At 37.2% G+C, this 20,901-nt stretch overlaps 1 protein-coding gene across 1 annotated transcript; it reads right to left on the bottom strand.

Annotated features, from left to right (window-relative positions):
- Positions 1-9,049: 9,049 nt before the first annotated feature.
- LOC127877994 (uncharacterized) lies at positions 9,050-19,513 on the bottom strand. The gene is made up of 4 exons (XM_052424344.1): positions 19,346-19,513; positions 14,598-14,808; positions 13,104-13,263; positions 9,050-10,133 (listed from the first exon to the last, which is right to left on the bottom strand). Exons 1-4 carry the CDS (start codon positions 19,435-19,437, stop codon positions 10,069-10,071), a joined length of 528 nt encoding a protein of 175 aa, XP_052280304.1. The 5' UTR covers positions 19,438-19,513; the 3' UTR covers positions 9,050-10,068.
- Positions 19,514-20,901: the final 1,388 nt, after the last annotated feature.

The raw sequence follows: 20,901 nt of genomic DNA, 5'->3' as shown, positions 1-20,901 counted from the left end.
AAAACGCTTAGGCCCAGGATCATGAAACTTCATAGGTACATTGATCATGACTCGCAGATGACCCCTATTGATTATGAGGTCACTAGATCAAAGGTCAAGGTCACGGTGACCCGAAATAGTAAAATGGTTTCCGGATGATAAATCAAGAACGCTTATGCCTTGGATCATGAAACTTCATATGTACATTGATCAAGACTCGCAGATGACCCCTATAGACTTTCAGGTCACTAGGTCAAATGTCAAGGTCACGTTGACCCGAAATAGCAAAATGGTTTCCGGATTACTCAAGAACGCTTATGCCTAGGATCATGAAACTTTATAGGTACATTGATCATGACTCGCAGATGACCCCTTATAATTTTCAAGTCACTAGGTCAAAGGTCAAAGTCACGGTGACTCAACTTAGAAAAATAAATTCTGGATGATAACTCAAGAACGCTTACGTCTATGATCATGAAACTTCATAGGTACATTGATCATGACTCGCAGATGAACCCTATTGACTTCCAGGTCACTAGGTCAAAGGTCACGGTGACTTGACACGGTAAAATAGTTTCCGGATGATAACACAAGAAAGCTTACACCTCGGATCATGAAACTTCATAGGTACATTGATCATGACTCTCAGATAACCCCTATTGATTTGCAGGTCACTAGGTCAAAGGTCAATGTCACAGTGCCAAAAACATATTCACACAATGGCTGCCACTACAACTGACTGCCCATATATGGGAAATGCATGTTTTACAAAGAGCACTTGTTTTGTTTGTTTTGATATTCGAACGACCAGTAGTCCCCAATAATGGTTACCCAATCCTGCATACAACGATACAATCTTACAAACAACAATTAAACCATGCAAACAACAATACAATCTTAATCTCATCACCATTACCCGAAATTTTTTAGAGTTTAGTTTGAATATTCCCAGTCCAATATTTACATATTTGATTTGATTCCGTGAAATGATAAGAGTCGCCACAGCTGTCGTGACAACAAGAAGAACAGCAGTCATTTATATGATACTCCCCCAGGTTTAACGCCAGCATATATGACAAACGAACGAGTGCTGACTGAGTAGATCAACGAAATGCAGCGCGATAAATGCAGCGCGATGGTGGTGTCAAATGCTTCCTCATTCATTTGTATGAATTGTGTTATTGACAAACGTCGATAGACTCTATGAAGGAATTCAAATGCACTAATCGAAGATATGCTCTAGCTAAATTTGAATAAATGCCAAATGAATTGATTTCTTTACAAAGTTTTGAGTTGATAATATCATAAATACGTACAAAGTGAGAAAGAATTTAATCCATAAGGATTGAAATGTGGAAATAATCGATACAGAATAAAAGGTTACGGATAGAAATGCTTCCAGATAAAAGCATGTAAGCAACGATAGATATTTCGTCGTTACCATATACCTGTTCCAATGATTTAAAAGTTTCAAAATATATTTCAAAGATGTCTCTTGGATCGGCAGGTATATCTTTCGTTAATTCACATTTTTGGGGACCCTTGAATCGAGGCAATCCGTGAAAGAAAGACGAATATTGAAGCAGTTTAAATGAAGAATAGGAATACAGTTGTTTGTCGACAATTCGAAGTGGTATCCTCCGGCTGTGCGGGCGAGACGCCTGGTGGGAATGATGGCAGCTGCGGGACATTTCGCTTGTGACGGAGTGTCCGGTTGGAAGCTGCTACTTCCGGTGGCGATTGCCGCGTCTGGACAGTTGGATGGCCTGTGGTACTCCGAGGAATTCGTCTGCTGTAATAATAGTTAAAGTATTGAATAATTGTTGTGCCAAGTTAGCCGGAAGCACGTAGTTTGTCGCAATTCCAACACACAAATGTGTTGTTTTTTCAATGTGTGTCATATTCGCAGTGATTTACCTTATCGCGTTGTCTGACCGTAAAGGCATTTAATTTGGATAACGACACCCATTTTCTTAAAATATGTGCAAACATTGGACGACCTAATCTGATCTAGTTGCATAGCATTTTGTTCTTGATAGATGGGTGGATTAGAGGCTCGGTTTCCTTGCGATCTCAATTTAAATCTAGCTCTTACATTTTGTTTATTCATTGCGCTCATAACGGCTGCCGTTAGAGTTGCTTGATTTTCGCGCATTAACTTAAGTAGCAAATAATCTTGTGATACTCCGTCAATAAAATGCACAACTAATTGTCTGTCAATAATTTATAAATTTCCTTGAATATTGTCGTCAGCTTCGTTCGCTAAAAAGAGAAGTTTAAGCTTCGTTCGCTTAATTGATTTGAGTACCCTACGGAATAATGTGTATCCTGAATTTCCGCAAATCTAGATTTAAGTGCGGTTTTTAAATGCCCACGTCTTCCCTGGTTTGTCAGATAGGTATCGTCGAATGTTATCCCTTACAAGTCCCCTACTTGATTGATATGCTACTAATTTTAATTTATCTACTGGTAAATTTGATAGCGTTACGAATTTCTCTATGTTTTTAATCCATTTTTTTAATTCTTTTGGGTTCAAATCAAGTGATTGAAATACTTATGAAACACTCGGTGTACCTAGCGCGTTTGTAAAACCTCTAGTTTTATCACTTTAGCTTTGGAAAAATGCGGGATTATTTGATCTTGGTCTGCAATTATTTCGATAGCTAAGTGTTAGTAAAGATAAATATGTCACTTACCTGAATTGTTTGTTAGTGGTTGTACTCTGGTCGTTTGTGGTAGTTGTACTTCGCGTCGAATCCTAGGTCAACGGCGCATATTCGAACTGTGTCGCGTAGTTCTATACACTTATTTTATTTGTACTATCAAACACAACTAAGTCAATTCAAAAGGTTAATTTTCTCTAATATAATTTATATGAATTTCCGATCTAAATTTATCACAATTGATAATTTCAAAGTGTTATTCTAATTCTAAAGATTCTACAAAATGATCAAGACAATATTAAATAAAAAGCCTATCTAACTTCCTAACACAACTAAACAATCGTGTGTGTGAATGTCAGAGTTTATTTACAGGTCTCGCTGCGTCTTCACGGCTGCCTTATGTGCGGACCTGCCCCTGTGACCTTTCAGGGGAAAATATTTTAATTTTGAACCAAAGTAGGTCAAATTTACCCCAACTGCTCGGGTTTTCGCCGAAGGTTTATTTTTTATTTATTATTATTAAAGTTATTATTATTTTTTTTAATTCAAATACACCAGTGCACGGTGGCCAATGAGACCTTATCGTTAAAAAAATATAGAAAAAAAGGAGAGTTATATTTCAATAATAAAAAACGTTAATCATAGTAGATAGTAGATCCGTTATAATATAAAATAGATAAATGATTTAGTATATCTTTCGTTAAGTGAATAAATTTTGTCCTATTATAACCATTGTTAGTATAGTTATCATCATCATAATTAACTCCAGCACCCTAATCATATATTTACTTTATGGTTGCTACTACACTTATTTATTATTGTTATTATGTTGTAAAAAATCATGGTATGGTGGTTTTAATGTTTTATTATTATTATTCGCGTATTTATGCGTGGTTGTTGTGCTCTCCGCCCCGAGACAGGTGTTAGTGGGGTTCGAGCAGAATACAGGAAACGCCCCGATTCCAGAGGCGCCCCTGGTTCTTTTAAGTGCCCGGTGTATAGCACCGATACACTGCACCCCCTTTTAACGTCACTCGCGGAGGACATATTAGTACATGGTGTTAGTATTGGTGTACATATCATTATGCTTCCTTGTGTCATATTTTATAATGTCTTGGTCTCTCCTTGTTTTTATGAGTATTGGCTATATGGTGTTGTAAGGGTCAGACTAGATTATTGAAAGATCATGTACTTGACGATAGAAGAGAGGGGCTGTGTGTGTGTCATTGACCGAGATGACTATTTCATTGTGGGCATAGACAATTTCTAGATATTCTTTCTTCTTGTTGTTGAGTTTGTTGTCTGTGGCATTGTGGTGGTGTGAGGGCCAGACTAGTTTTGGTAGGTCATTTACTCGATGATAGAAGAGAGGGTCTGTGCTATAGAGGTTTGTTATTTGGAGAGCACGCACGTTGATGGTTCTGGTTATATTATATATGGTGACAAAGGCAGCAGCTATTGTATTTTGCCCGGCTAGTAGCGTGATTTGAGCTGGTACTTGGCATTCAATGGGCTCGATCAGGCTACAAAGGTACATTAGGAGAGACTAATACAATGGTTAGTAACAAAAGAACTGCAATTAGTTAATCTCATCAATATAAAGAGACACAAATAAAATAGTTATGTTCACTTTTTCTTTTTTGGTAATCTTTGGTGGGTCGTGTCGGAAGAGACATAGTGCGCGGGGGGGGGGGGGGCCTCACCATCCCAGTCGACACGCTCCAGCCAACATATTTTCATGCAATGCATATAGAAAATACATCGTTGCAATATTTACATCTGCAGGGGTTGCACTGTAGGTTTCTCTAATGAGTTACCTGCGTGCGCACTTAATGCGGCTTCCGTCTCTGTACGGAGGTGAGGTGTCTATGTGCTATCCCCTGTACGCGTCGTCTTCGGCTGCTGCGTGCTGGGTGCAGCGGAAAAAAATAAATAAAAAGGACCAGCACAAAGGAGGGGGTCTCACGGACCCCGGATACTGTTTACCTGATTTATTATTGGTTCAAAGGGGGCATTAAAATACGTCCATATCGTTACATAGTGGTTACAGATGTCCGTTATATTTGAGAAAGCGTACCCTTCCATCATTGTATCAAAGATTGTTGTTGTTGTTGTTATTTTACTAAGTTTTATTGTGCCGCAGCCATGCCCGACCCCGTCCATGGCGTCCTCACAGGGCACAGCTTAAAGGGGCCCCACGGCGTTCGTCAGAGTGGTCCGTCGGCTATGCCCTGTGAGGGGGTAACTATAGTCCGGTTGTATAGCACCGCATTGCATAGGCCAGGATAAAAGGCTAGTTTATCATTGCTAAACACGGGCCGCGAGAGGCCTCTGTCCGAACTGAACAATCATGTCTTGGGGTAGGTATTATATAGGCCCAGTTACGTCTCTATTGACAAGATACCATCTGCACTGGCCATCTGGCATCGCTCTGAGGCATGTATCCGTTTGTTCATTGCGTAGCTGAGTTACGTCTATAAATGGAAAATAAACATGTTCTGGCTATCTGGCCTTTTAGTCTTTCGGGTCTCTTAATTGCGAAACTCGGTATTAATTCAACACCGGCTGCGCTCCAAGGCATGTACCCGCCGTTCAGTACGTACATAGACGTGTTTTATCGTAAAGTTCCATCATGGTATCCAAATCTGGATGCCAATCAAAACTATCACCCGTCATCAGTGCAATCATTCGTCTGGCTATACTCTCCATGCGCCACGATTTCAGATTTTAAGCATAATGACATGATGTTATTCTTTGTTTGTAAAATATTACGTATAGTGGAAATTTGTCAATATCGTGACCCGCCAATAACACTGAATTTATCTTGTTTATAATTGTCCACTGCGTGCAATATTTAATATAATAATATTTAAAAAATTGAATTACTTTTTCTTGGTAATTTACTATGTTACGCTACCCATAATTTACTTCTTAACGCTTCAAGTTTTATTTTCCTGTTGTTTTCTATTGTAAACCGAATCAAAATTATTGTCCCGTTTTTCAAGCACTCGAGTTCCACTTGGTGCACTGTATGTTATTTTATCTTATCATTATTGAAACAAAAATATAACCAAATAAATGTTCAATAAAATTTAGTTTCTTTTATATATAATGGGAATCTACCAAGTTCGCCATAACCTCCGGATGTTAAGTGCGTTACTGTTAACCCGCAAAAAACCGCATTCGGAATTTAAAAAAAATTCGTTGAATTTGTAAACCATAATTTTTCACAAGATGTGAAATAACAGCGCCTATAATCGACGCACTTGAAAGTCAACTGTAAGCATTTACCAAGTTTAATGCAAGTATAATGAAGTACGCGATACACGTATATTTGGCGTGTGATATCGACATGCCGTGTTCTGGGTCTGCTGTGGAAATACGTGAATATTACGTTTCATTAATATAGCTCCATTGCATGACAACAAAGATGACAGCTGCAGGTTATAGTTTATAAGACCAAGTAAGAATTTATACGCATGTATAAAGTTAAGTAAGATTAACGATTCATTGATACAAGATAAACTCCATAGATAATCTAATGTGTGATATTAATTTTTAAGCCACTGGAATTGTATGTAATTAAGTGATTTTTTTTTACTAGTAATGCAAAATTAATTTACATAAAATTATTTAAGTTAATTTTCACGGGGCAACACATTGGTATGTACGGGTAATTTAAGCACGATATAAAAATAAAATGGTTAAAATCCACACCAGTCAAAGATAATGCAATAATTACCATAGAGACGACATTTCCCAGCTCCAATATCCGGTTAATTATCATAAGGTTGAAAATGACACTCGCAGTGAGAACGTAGGTTATGTGAACAAGTTGGTGGAAATGTTATAGGAACTTTATTGTTTACGCAAGAAGCTGAACAAGTAAAATAAATCGAGTCTCTAGAATACAAATGTGTTCAATTTCAAGCCTCGTTTCATTTTCAATTAATGATAGGAGTTTGCGTGTTACAGTAACAGCTGTTTCAATGCGTTCTTTAAAATCTTGTTAAATGCACAAATAATTTGCAATTGTCAGCATAAGCATCGACCAAAAGAAAGTCTTTATTTAGACATGCGTTATAATTAGAAACCAAAACGTTGCAATTTATCAGGTCCACAAAGGAGCGTTGTTACATTCGAATGTTTCGTTGAGCCAGACAGATAAACAATTAAATGGAGACATATTGCAGATTAACCAACATACGGCCAATGTAATTTAATGATTTACATATTAAACCTTAATGTGACGACCATAGGTACAGAGAAGAAAAATTCGAAACCATTAAAACAATATGAATTCCTCTTTTTAAGAAAACATTGGATGCACGTGTATTAGTGGCATTATAAGATATACACTTAAATATCCTTAGGTATGTTCATTTATAATCACCGATCTAAAATACGTCACGGTTGTGCACGGTAACTGTTCATATGGCATGTACTTGTACAAACATTGTATGCGTAAGTACATGCAGATAAATGACAAAAGAACTGCAACATAATGTACTTCCGACAGCTAAAACAATACTTAGTATTATGATATTAGCAATGGTGTAACCTACAATGGAGGTGTTAACCTAAAACGATCAAAATAATATTATTAACCAGGTTTTCCGAAGGAAAAAACTGGTTATTAGATTGGCGAATGCGGGCGGGCTGGCTGGCTGGCTGGCGGGCTGGCGGGCGGGCGGAACAAGCTTGTCCGGGCCATAACTATGTCGTTCATTGTCAGATTTTAAAATCATTTGGCACATTTTTTCACCATCATTGGACGGTGTGTCGCGCGAAATAATTACGTCGATATCTCCAAGGTCAAGGTCACACTTTGAGTTCAAAGGTCAAAAATGGCCATAAATGAGCTTGTCCGAGCCATAACTATGTCGTTCATTGTCAGATTTTAAAATCATTTGGCACATTTGTTCACCATCATTGGACGGTGTGTCGCGCGAAATAATTACGTCGATATCTCCAAGGTCAAGGTCACACTTTGAGTTCAAAGGTCAACAAGGGACAAAATTGTCACAAAACCAGGTTTTCATTGGGAAAAAAAGGGGAGAAAACTCAAACTGAACTTTTGAAATGAACAAACAAAATTAACCCCCTTTGTAAGTTTTTTTTTTTTTAATCTATTTTTAGTCGTGGCGACCTTGACATTGGAGATATTGACGCGATTCTTTCGTGCGACACACCGTCCCATGATGGTGAACAAATGTGCCAAATGATTTTAAAATCTCACAATGAATGACTTAGTTATGGCCAGGACAAGCTCATTTATGGCCTTTTTTGACCTTTGAACTCAAAGTGTGACCTTGACCTTGGAGATATCGACGTAATTATTTCGCGCGACACACCGTCCCATGATGGTAAACAAATGTGCCAAATGATTTTAAAATCTCACAATGAATGACATAGTTATGGCCAGGACAAGCTCATTTATGGCCATTTTTGACCTTTGAACTCAAAGTGTGACCTTGACCTTGGAGATATCGACGTAATTATTTCGCGCGACACACCGTCCAATGATGGTGAACAAATGTGCCAAATGATTTTAAAATCTGACAATGAACGACATAGTTATGGCCCGGACAAGCTTGTTCCGCCCGCCCGCCAGCCAGCCCGCCAGCCCGCCCGCATTCGCCAATCTAATAACCAGTTTTTTCCTTCTGAAAACCTGGTTAAAAATGGCCATAAATGTCCCTTGAGATATAACCTTCATATTTGGTATGCATGTGTATATGGACAAGGCCTTTCCATACGCACAACAATTTTGACCCCTGTGACCTTGACCTTGAAGTAGGGGTCTGCGTTTAGGTTTCAAAATCTGCGTTTAGGTTTCGAAAAATGCTCTTAACTTCTATGTCCCTTGAGATATAACCTTCATATTTGGTATGCATGTGTATATGGACAACGCCTTTCCATACGCACACAAATTTTGACCGTCCGTCCGTCCGTGTGTCCGTCCGAAAACTTTAACGTTGCTCATAACTTTTGCAATATTGAAGATAGCAACTTGATATTTGCCATGCATGTGTATCTTATGAAGCTGCACATTTTTAGTGGTGAAAGGTCAAGGTCATCCTTCATGGTCAAAGGTCAAAAAAAAAAATTCATGTGCATATCTCCAATGTCAAGGTCGCCACGACTAAAAATAGATTTATTTTAAAACAAACTTACAAATGGGGTTAATTTTCTTTGTTCATTTCAAAAGTTCAGTTTGAGTTGTCTCCCTTTATCGGATTTTTTTCACAATGAACACCTGGTTTTGTGACAATTGTCCCTTGTTAAACCATAATTTATCCAAATGGCGTAAATGATTTCATTAATCTACTTCTTATAGAACATGAAAAAGTGGTTTTCTATATTAAGTTCGCTTGCATTGAATACTTTATAAGGATACCGAGACAGAAGTTTTAAGCTCAATATTTATTCAATCAAAGCAAAGATATAGTAACAAAGCAACACAATAACACAATATGGTCTCGACCATCATCAATTGTTAAGACATAAAAAAGGACATCCGTAAAGCTTATGGATGCTCCCCAATGATGGGTTGTCGATATAATGGTTAATTTTGTGGAGGAAAAAACGTGTGACATTTAGAAAATATATTATTAGACTCTTGTGACCTTGATCCCAGTGACGTCAAACCTCATCAAAAGGTAGAGGTCCATGCAAGGTACCTACATGCCAAATATGTAAGATCTCGGTAAAATATTGAAGAAAATATGAGAAACTAAGAAAAGTGTGACGGAAGGAAGTACGGAAGTACAAACTGGCAACTATATGCTCCCCATATTGTATAAAAGATATATATAAAAAATGGGGAGCATAAACAGTATAAATTAACCCGCTACCCGGTTTTTGTCAAATCCGGGCTGACAATCTTACAGCTAATTTATGTGCATGAGGATTGACATTATAAGACAGCGAAAACCCGATTAACGTAAGAATGTGTTATTGCAAATAACGAGGCGTATTTCTTTTTAATAAGCACAAATGATTAAGTGGCTAATGCGAGACTATATATTATTCATTAGAAAGGCATATAAGTGCGCATAAAAAGTATAATTTGAAATGAATAAAGGATACATACTTGAACCATAGCCTACTGCTGTCAACAACAGCCAAAATGTCTTCAAGAAATCAGTATAACGGTATTTATATATCTGATTACATACATATAGAAACGTGTTCATAGATTATAAAGCATGCAAATCAGAAAAAATAACACATATCAATCATAGTACACGTTCAAGAATGCGCTTCTCTTACGTAACCACGGCAGTTTGGCTTGTTGTTTACCAATATTTCTGTTTAGTCTAAGTAAACAATCGACATAATCAGTTATCATTAACAATTCCGTAAGAGATAATCGTATAACAGCAACTTTCACACAATTATGGACGCATAGTTCATCGCGAGTTTAACATCCTTCAACAAATTTATGCATGGCCTCCTTGAATTCCTCCTCGTCCACCATACGGTCACCTGCAAAAGAGGCATCACGTGATAACCAAGCAAAAATGCATGGCGTATTCCGGAGATACGTGTATCATTTAAAGTTCAATGTCGCCGTGATGTAATGGATATTGTCTCCGCGTAGCGACCGGGAGGTCACGAGTTCGATCCCTATTGTGGGAGTGTTCTTTAGATCTACCCCGACCGGGAGGTCACGGGTTCGATCTCCATTGTGGGAGTGTTTTTTAGATCTACCCCAAGTACTGGTTCTAGTCCCAGGAAACGGACTCGATAGCGTTTCAGTTATGTAGTAAGTACTTTCTATGCAATCGAGCTTAAATAAATCGGTTTAAACAAATTTAAAATCGCCCAGTCCAAAAGTATCTAAAAAAATCAACTAAAACTCCTTGATGTAGGTATATTAATATTATAGAAGCTTGTGAAGAGTGAGCTCCTTTAAAGCATGCCTTCATTAGTGAAGACTTTTGAGTAAATCCGCATTGAAGTAATTGTACCAAATATATTTGTATATTTAATGCATGTGCTTTAAGTGGTGTCCCAGATTGCCTGTGCAGTCCGCACAGGCTTATCAAGGACGACACTTGCCGCCTAAACTTGATTTTCGTCAAGAATAGTCTTTTGTTAAAAGAAAAATACAATTAACGCGGAAATGTCCCTGATAAACATGTGCGGATTGCACAGGCTAATCTGGGACAACACTATTCGCACTCGCATTAAACCCATTTTCACAGAGCGCGACCCAATATATAAATTGAAACTTCAGCTGCCTCAGCAGAAGATAAATATTATAATAGCATCTGGCCAAATAGCAATTGAAAACAAGAAATGTTTTTGTCAGGAACACTATGTCCCCTTCTGTGCCGCTTTTTTTACCTTTGACCTTGAAGGATGACCTTGAACTTGACCTTTCACCACTCAAAATGTGCGGCTCCATGAGATACACATGCATGCCAAGTATCAAGTTGCTATCTTCAATATTGCAAAAGTAATTATAAAATTAGCGATTTTGGCCACATATATTTGACCTCTGACCTTGAAGGATGACCTTGACCTTTCACCACTCAAAATGTGCAGCTCCATGCGATACATATGCATACCAAATATCAAGTTGCTATCTTCAATATTGCAAAAGTTATTGCAAATGTTAAAGTTGGCTCAAACCAACAGACCAACCAACAGACAGGGCAAAAACAATATGTCCCCCACTATTGGGTGGGGGACATAAAAACAATATGTCCCCCACTATAGTGGGTGGGGGACATAAAAACAAACAATAGCCTAACAGTATGACATAAGACACATTTGATAGACGCGAAACACAAATGCATATCAGCCACACAGTCATGAAAACATCTGGGGCCACCGCTCTGAACCGGACAACTCACGGCAAATTAAACTACATAATGGTCAAACCAGAGCAACAGGCATCAACTGATTGAGGCACGATAAAATTAAACTTACAAAAAGTACCAACCACATCTCGCCCTTTTATTAAAACGCTTTAGAGTCAAAACATCATTATTAAATGTTAAGATCATCTTCATGTATTTTCAGTACTAAGTACTAAGCAGCAGTAATGGTCGTAAAAGGTCTGAAAACATACGGGTATGTATACTTAATTTAAGCCATATACATGGCATTTCTTACATTTTGTTAAAGCAAACATCTTGAATTAAACTTCAATTCAATAGTAACTAGAAATGGCGCGGCAGATGCCGACGCGTATCCCCACGCCGCATGTTTGACCCAGGGGCGCCCCAGGGTTGGTAATGGGGCCATGCATAGTTGAGATGACCGTATAATACGGTAAAACAGAAGTTCAGTATCAATCAGAAGTGAATCGGTGTAGAAATGAAGAAATTATAGTAAAAGACAATTTTGTGTGGGTGTGGCCTATGTGGGTGGGGCGTCTCAGGGTTGGTAATGGGACCATGCATAGTTGAGATTGACCGTAATCAATTTGAAGTAAATCGGTGCAGAAATGAAAAAGTTAATGTAAACTAACATAACAAATGAGTGAAATTATCTGACCCCGCTCCGCCCCAACCCCCATAACTTTTGACCCAGGTCAGATCAAATAACATGTGTAAGTTTCAAGGTTCTAGTGCTTATAGTGTAGGAGGAGATAGTGGCCAGGACGGTCGGACAGACGGACGGACGGACGGACGGACGGCGGAGATATAACCAAAATATCCTCACGCTTTTCAAAAAGCGTGGGGATAATAAGTTAAATAACGAAATAAATTAACTAGTCGGCCATGACGTAATACAAACTCGCACTGTATTGACGCCGGACGGCGACCTGATGACGTCCTAATTTTAAAGGCTAAGATATTTAAAGATACATGTTCATAAAAAATATATTGCTCGAATATGTCCAACAATTGTGTAACACAAAAAAAGAGATGAATTTCGAGTAGGTAAAGAAAACATAAAAATAAATAAACAATACTGAAGTTAAAATTGACAATCTTCCATGTTGTGATATAGTAAATGGACTGCGGCTTTGTTATAATCGTTTGTCGAGCTTAACACTGACCAGTTAAAGGACATATAGATTGCTTTATGCAATACATGTACAGGATATATTATGGTATATCAAAATGAAAGCAGAGCTGAAATAGTGAACATGTATTATTAAATATACGTGAAATATTTCTATGCGACCGACCTGTGTAACACGTGTTACATTGTGTACGAGTGTTTACGGTGTATATTAGCCTCGCTCTGTGAAAAGGGGGTTTATTGCATGTGCGTACGCACATGGCTATCAGAGACGACACTTTCCGCCTTAACAGGATTATTGCAAAGAGGAGTCTTCCTTTAAACGAAAAAAGAATTTACAAGCGGAAAGTTTCGACGCTTGTTAGTCTGTGCTTACTGGACAGGCTAATCGGAGACGAAAAGTTACGCAAATGCATTAAACCCCCTTTTCATAGAGCTACTTATGAGGTTGAATTATAAACCAGATTAACTCACCGGATTCGTCAAGTGCTTCAGCCAATTTTTGTGTTTTTTCGCCTTTTCCAAAAATCGCTTCGAACTCGACCAATGTTATCACGCCATCTCCGTTTGCATCGTAAATGTTGAAATCGCACGGGTTCGCTTGAATCATCACTTTGAAACGCTCCATCCCCCCCTGCAATGTTCAATGTTTTAACAGGTTTATATGAACACACGCACACAATTTGATTGAATGATCACTCAGTAAAGCAATATCTTTGTAAATAACAGTTTTGATTTATAAATTTTTTCCTTCGGTTAGTTACTTTTAACAACGGACTAATACAGAAATAAGTTCGAAATTATATAAAGATAAAACGCACATGTAAAATGTGTATTTCGTTATATGCGGATATATGATTGGCTTTATGAAATATTGTTTTGCACTAAGACTCATTCGTTAAACAGGAGTGCCAAACTGTCACAAGATACGCCCGTTTTAAGGCTTTGGACAACTTGATAACTTTACAATGATCCATATTTGAACTTGACTTTCATATAGAGACACAACTTCTGACAAAGTTGGTGAAGATCTGATGAAAACTACTTCAATTAGAGAGCGGACACCATGCTAAATGCTTGAAATGCACTAAGTGACCTCGTGACCTAGTTTTAAACCTGGCATGACCCATATTTGAACTTGACCTACATGAAGATATTGTCAAGACACAAAGACACAACTTCTGACCAATAAAAAAATTGATTGAAAAGATCGGATGAAAACTACTTCAATAAGAGAGCGGACACCGTGCTAAATGCTTGAAATGGTTTAAGTGACCCTGTGACCTAGTTTTTGACCCGGCATGACCCATATTCGAACTTGACCTTGATATTGTCTAGATACAACTTCTGACCAAGTGTGGTGAAGATCGGATAAATTAGAATTTGAATTAGAGAGCGGACACTGCTGTGGACGCCGCCCGCCCCCCGCCCGCTCGCCGCCAATGTGAAACAATACGTCCCGTTTTTTTTGTAAACGGGCGTATAAAAAAAACACAATATCATTACTATACAAATGTCTTCAATTGTACAAAATCCTTTCTTACAATATTCGACTGTGTCTGGACTTTCTTTCCGAGTCATGTATCGCAGACACTAATTTACACAAGGCACCAAAGCTTGTTTTTACTGTTTTGACATCATTGACTAAGTCGGACCGCCTAGCTCAGTTACTAGAGCGCTTTACTACAGATCCGAGGATTGCTGGTTCGATCCCCGGCGCGAATGGTGTGATTAGTTTCACTTCTTTATAATATCCTTTCTACGGCTAATCACACCTTAACTTTATTTCAAGTTGGACAGTTGTAAGTTACTTTTATGTGTACTTTAAACTGGGAGACTAGATATCGTAGGAAAATGCGAGCATGTTATCTGATCGCTGTGATTCAACTGAAATACTGTAGAAAACGGCGAAAATCCTAATTCACAAACAAACATAATTGACCAAAACATAACTTAGTCTTAACATACATCAGCGCTTCCTCTTTTCCACCAACCGGTGTGTTTGCCGACATCAAAAGCCAGCATGCCAGCATCGATAACAGTCCCAAACCAACGTCGAGAGTGATCTAGTTGTCCGATGTCCTCGTTCGTTCTGGCATCCAAGCCCAAAGCATTTCTCTCACACATGACGCATGATGTGAGGGCAATCGCTAGAATCAGCACGTACAGCATCTTTGTCCTGCAAATCATTCAAATATATACACATTTACTGAATAGTATTACTTTTGCTTAGATAGACGTATATGCCAGGGGATTATTCTTAAGGTCGTGTAAAGACTATTACACTCAAGCGTTTAAATACGATGTTAGCTCATGTTATCATTCATAATGGAGTGTACTCCAGTATGTACGTTTTCATTCGGGAAAGTTTGTTTTATTTTGGTTTACGTTGGAAATGATCTTTTCTTTTTAGATTATATTGGGTAAGTATAATTAGTTTCGTTTTGAAAGCTGTCTGTTCAAAAAGTGAGATATGATACCGTTACATTAATAATATGGAAAAAAAACGTTGGGATGCGCTTTATAAAACTCTGAACACACCTTGAATTGTATACATGTGAAACAGTATTTTTCTTTCAAATTAGACATGAGGAAGCAGGTCTGGATCCGATTGTAATCGTGTTATGATAATTACGTTCTACTTAATTGGCATATACGCACATATTGCGATAGTAATACAATCATGAAATTGTATTTTATAGTAATATTTTGTTTCGCATTGCATTATGCACAGATGCGCATGTGTACATATCCTTTGTGATCATAAGAATGTAAACATAGTAATGAACAAGAGCACTGCATAACGGGATGCCAACGCTCGGCTGCGGGTGCAGCTTTTAATAAATGAAAGCTTGTCTTAAGAGGTCACAGTGACCTTAACCTTTCACCTAGTGAGCCAAAAATGGATGTGGCGACTAGAACTTCTCATGAAGCATCTACATATGAAGCTTAATAGTTGTAGCTGGAAGCACTTTGATTTAAGAGCCAATGTAAAGGGTTAAGCAAGACGGACATCAAACTCTGGACGGCGGACGACAAGCTGGCTATGACAATACCTCTGGTTATCTCCGAAAACAGCCGAGCTAATAATTGCAAATGTCAGGATGGAGAATCAAAAGTCATTTCGTATCAACAAAAACATACAATTTTCTCTTTGATTCGGAAACGAATGAGGTGAAGATCGGATGAAAACTACTTCAATTAGAGAGTTGACAGCATGCTAAATGCTTCAAATGCACTAAGTAACCTCGTGACCTCGTTTTTGACCAGGCATGACCCATATTCGAACTTATCCTACATATCATCTAGACACAACTTCTGACCAAATTAAGTGAAGATCGGATGAAAACTACTTCAAATAGAGAGCGGGCACCATGCTAAATGCTTGAAATGCACTAAGTAACCTCGTGACCTCGTTTTTGACCCGGCATGACCCATATTCGCACTTTACCTACATATCATCTAGACACAACTTCTGACCAATTTAGGTGAAGATCGGATGCAAACTACTTCAAATAGAGAGCGGGCACCATGCTAAATGCTTGAAATGCACTAAGTAACCTCATGACCTAGTTGTTAAACCGGCATGACCCATATTTGAACTTGACCTACATATCATCTAGACACAACTTCTGACCAATTTTGGTGAAGATCTGGTTAAAACTACTTCAATTAGAGAGCGGACACCATGCTTAAGCCTTAAAATGCACTAAGTGACTCCGTGACCTAGTTTTTGACCCAGCATGACCCATATTCGAACTTGACCTAGATATTGTCTAGACACAACTTCTGACCAAGTTTGGTGAAGATCGGATGAAAACTATTTGAATTAGAGAGCGGACACTGCTGTGGACGCCGCCTGCCGCCCGCCAAGGGTGAAACTATAATACGTCCCGTTTTTAAAAACGGGAGTATAAAAATAATAGACCTGGCCACTGTCTAAAAATTTATGCAAGTTATATGATATGTAAAATTAAACATTAATACATTCCCAAAAACGATCAAATTTGTTTAAATTCAACAAGTGCATTTTCTTAGTACATAAATAAGTTCTTTAAAAAGCTCCCATATGATAACAGGTCTATGAAAAGATGTTCATCTTTTAAGACCAGTTTGTGCGACCTTTAATGTTTTCTGCGTCGGTTGCCTTTCTTTAATAATTAAATGTAACTCCTTTTAAAAGTAAAGCAATATATGTTTTGTAACAAACAAAAGCATTACGGACACTTTTTAAAATGGTCTGAAGTGGATGAGGTAATGTTAACGAATTATTCCTTATATTAGCATTGAAGCTATATATTTGACCTTTGACCTTGAAGGATGACCTTTCACCACTCAAAATATGCAGCTCCAAGAGATACACATGCATGCCAAATATGAAGTTGCTATCTTCAATATTGCAAAAATTATGGCAAAATGTTAAAGTTGGAGCAAACAAACGAACAAACCAACAGACAGACCAACAGACAGGGCAAACACAATATGTCCCCCACAATAGTGGTGGGGGACATAAAAAGGTGAATAAAGACATTTTTCACCTATAAACCTCTTTCTTCTTGGGCGTTCAAATTCCTCTTTTCCTTATTGTATTCATAAATCCACCGACACCAGATGGAACATACACCACTGTAGAACATAGTGTTAATCGAGTATTCTTACATAGAACACACTAGATACACTGAAAAAGGATCCTTTTGTAAGAAAAAGTGTTCGCAACTTGAGTTAACAAAATAGTATGACAAAAGTATGGTTGCCCAGAAAAGACAAATACAAGTTTGATTGAAACATTTTGGAAACTGTAAAACACCACTCTAACAAACACATTTATATATATCATTATATACATTAATATACTCAATACATTTTAAGGGATGTTATTTAAATATTTTCAATATTTCTGTTTATTTAATTAAAACAATTTAAAATAGTTATATCTGGCCCACCATACTTTTACAAGTGTACTATTTTTTACTCTTAGTTGTTTACTCGTTTTTTTTTTACAAAAAGGATCCTTTTTTAGTGTTTCTAGTGCGTTATAATTTATAATACTCCAACATTATCTTCTACAGTGGTGTAGGTTCCGGCTGGTGTCAGTGGATTTATGAATAAAATAAGAAAATAAGGACTTAAAACCACACACCTTGAAATGAAGTACCTGTTAATACATATACATGCAAATTGAAAGTGTGAAAATTGTCCTTAAATCTATAGCCTAGTAAGCAAGTATTTTTTATTTATTTTTTTAAACCGAAGGTAGGATTTCTATACGTATTCGTCCATTTCGGCAAACGCGATTATTTTTAAGTTATAAAGCGCAAAACGACGGATTTCTACCTTGTAACCACCAGATATATTTTAATTGACATAGATAAAATTAAATCTATAGCATAGTTAGCAAGTAATTTATTATTTTTCAAACGTTACGTTTTTAAAACCGAAAGTAGGATATATTTTTTAGACGTATACGTCCATTTTCGACAAACGCGATTTTTTTTTAAGTTTTAAAGCGCAAATGAGACGGATTTCTATCTTGTTAACAGATATATTTTAATTGGCATAGATAAAATATGTTTCTTATTTATATTTAAATTCTTATGTATTTCATTTCAGGGCGTGTTGCTTTAATGGCCCAAGAAGAGAGTTGTTTATGCGGTGAAAACATGTGATTATTCATTCTTTTTGAAAGATTTTATTAGAACTAGTTCATTTGTCACTGAAGTATATATTATTGTAAATGTCAATATTGTTCCTTACTTAATATAGAATGTTAATATAAGGAATTTTTTTTTTACATTTTAACATTACCCTTCCCACTTCTGACCATTTTCAGGAAGTGACGTGTCCTTACACGACATGTTCTCCATACTTATTTTCTCCTTCACTTCGTTCGTCCGAAAATAAATAATTTGCTTACTAGCAAACAAGTGACAACAAACATTACAATAAACACCAAATGTAGAAGGCGGTCCGCTTTTATTGTTGCCGTTTTACCAACAGGATTTGTGTAAGTAGACAAGTACATTTACAGGTCATTCAAAACCCAGGGACAAAAAAAAAACATTTTTAACTATTTAAAACATGTTGTCAAACAAACAAAGCATAACATTTAAAGAAACTCCAAAATACACATTATTTTTTAAACTAGGATTTATATCAAAATCAACATGACTCGCCCAGGAACAAACAGATAAAACCCCCTTTTCGAATGTCTAGAGAAAAGGCTCTGGAAACCTGTGCCAGTTTGTCAAATGTCATGTTGCCGAGTATTGGGCCACACCAATACTATCAAATAGAAAAAATACACTGTCATAAACACGCCAATCCAACAGCATATTTCTATATAAAAAATGTACATTGAAGCCTGAAGTAATTGGGCCACACCCATACTATCAAATAGAAAAAAATACACTGTCATAAACACGCCAATCCAACAGCACAATTCTATATGAAAAATGTACATTGAAACCTGAAGTAATACTAATATTCTCAAACTAAAAATGAGTATAATAACAACTGTTACAAATATATTGAACCACAACGTGCGTTCTCTCCTGAAAGCGGACCTCGAATGTCGCTATACCCGCCAAAACTCACGAAAACCCCGTGCATTAGTAAACACACATTTTTATTGAACGAAAAGAATAGCAATTAATTCGTATTTTACAAAATTAAACGATACCATTTATAAGCAAAACAATATAACAATCACGCTTTACCTTTGGTTTGAATACGCGTTGACGTTGGCTGTTGAATAACTTAGACCTCTCGTCGAAGCAGAAGTATCGGTGGCTGTACACCTCCTTTCCATTTCCTTCTCCAGCGTCTGAATTTATAGCAGGATGCCCGATGAAATCGAGGATTTTACCCGCGCAAACGCCAACGTAATTGCATCGGATTGGTTGGTAAGATTATCCCCAGGTACGTCAGACATATCATAAGGAAAACCTCGATTTCAGCCAATGAAATTAATTGATTTAAACGAATAATAAGAATGTAAAAGGGTAGTTGGATAAAGGCGGTCATTTAGCACGTATCTCGACTCAACGCACGAGTAAATCATGCCCAGTTTTTCAAATACAAAAGCAAAATGACAGTATAGTTATGAAAAAAGTACAGCGATCAGAACGATGAGATGCCGGATGCATCTTAAAGAAAACACGGTTCCAGCAGTAGTGAGCTAGACATAAGCTTTAAATCTAATAACAACACTAACATACAGGAGAATAAAATAACACAGAAAAAGAAGGGGAACCAAATTTAAATCAGAAAACGAAAGGTGAAATATTTTAAACGGACATATTTGAAACTGACAAGGCACAAGTTGAAGAAATGGCAGACATTAAAACGCACTAGCAGACAAAACTACAAAACTAGAAAACTTGTTCTCCAGAAAAGATTTAAGCTTGGATCAAACTAAGAACGAGCCTGAAATCAGTAGAAAATAGAATCGTAATTATGAAAGGAAAATAATTTGAAAATGAAAAGGAAAATAACAAACTCAAAGAAAAAGTCACACTGCTAGAAAAACAAGTTGAACAAAACCGTTAACAAGCAAAAACAGATTTAATTAACATTCAAGAATATGTTCATTATCATTCTGATTAACTTTATTCCACAAAATAACACAACCGAAGAAATAATGTCCGTATATTTGGTATACCGGAAGAAGCACAATCTACACAAAGTGGTCAAACATCACGCGAATAGTCTGCAACTACAACACAGAAAGTAGTAGCACAATTAAACCAGACAATCGAAGGGCTCAATTTTCAAGTCGGCGACATTGATATATCACATCGGTTAGTCAAGGTCAAGGACGGATATACAAGGCCGATTATTGTTAAATTTGTGGCGAGAAATAAACGGAATATCTTAATGACCAAGAGAAAGCAGGTTCAAGGATATAACATTTACATTAACAAAGACTGTGCAAACATCAATCTAAAGGTACTGATGACAATGAAAAGGACATTGCCTGAAAATGAAGCTGTTTGGTTGTGGGACGGAAAAATATTCAACAAATCAATAAAGGGTGTAGTCCGGCTAATTCCTACGAAGAGTACAAACATTGGATGGGAGCAGACTAGCCGAAGCTGATTTATAGGTTTTATAGCATAACATAAATAACCTTTTCTTTCATTGAACACTATCTCACGAACGCATGCGTAAACCACGATTCCTTGTGTTTTAAACCTGTATCGACACAGTGTTATCTTTACCCTTTAGTGTAAATGATTGCATTGTTGATTTTGCTAATCAGCGTTGTGTTTTT

Source organism: Dreissena polymorpha, chromosome 4 (genome assembly GCF_020536995.1).
Source record: "Dreissena polymorpha isolate Duluth1 chromosome 4, UMN_Dpol_1.0, whole genome shotgun sequence".
In the NCBI taxonomy this organism is placed as follows: Eukaryota; Metazoa; Mollusca; class Bivalvia; order Myida; family Dreissenidae; genus Dreissena; species Dreissena polymorpha.
This window is presented reverse-complemented; position numbering and strand designations above follow the sequence as displayed.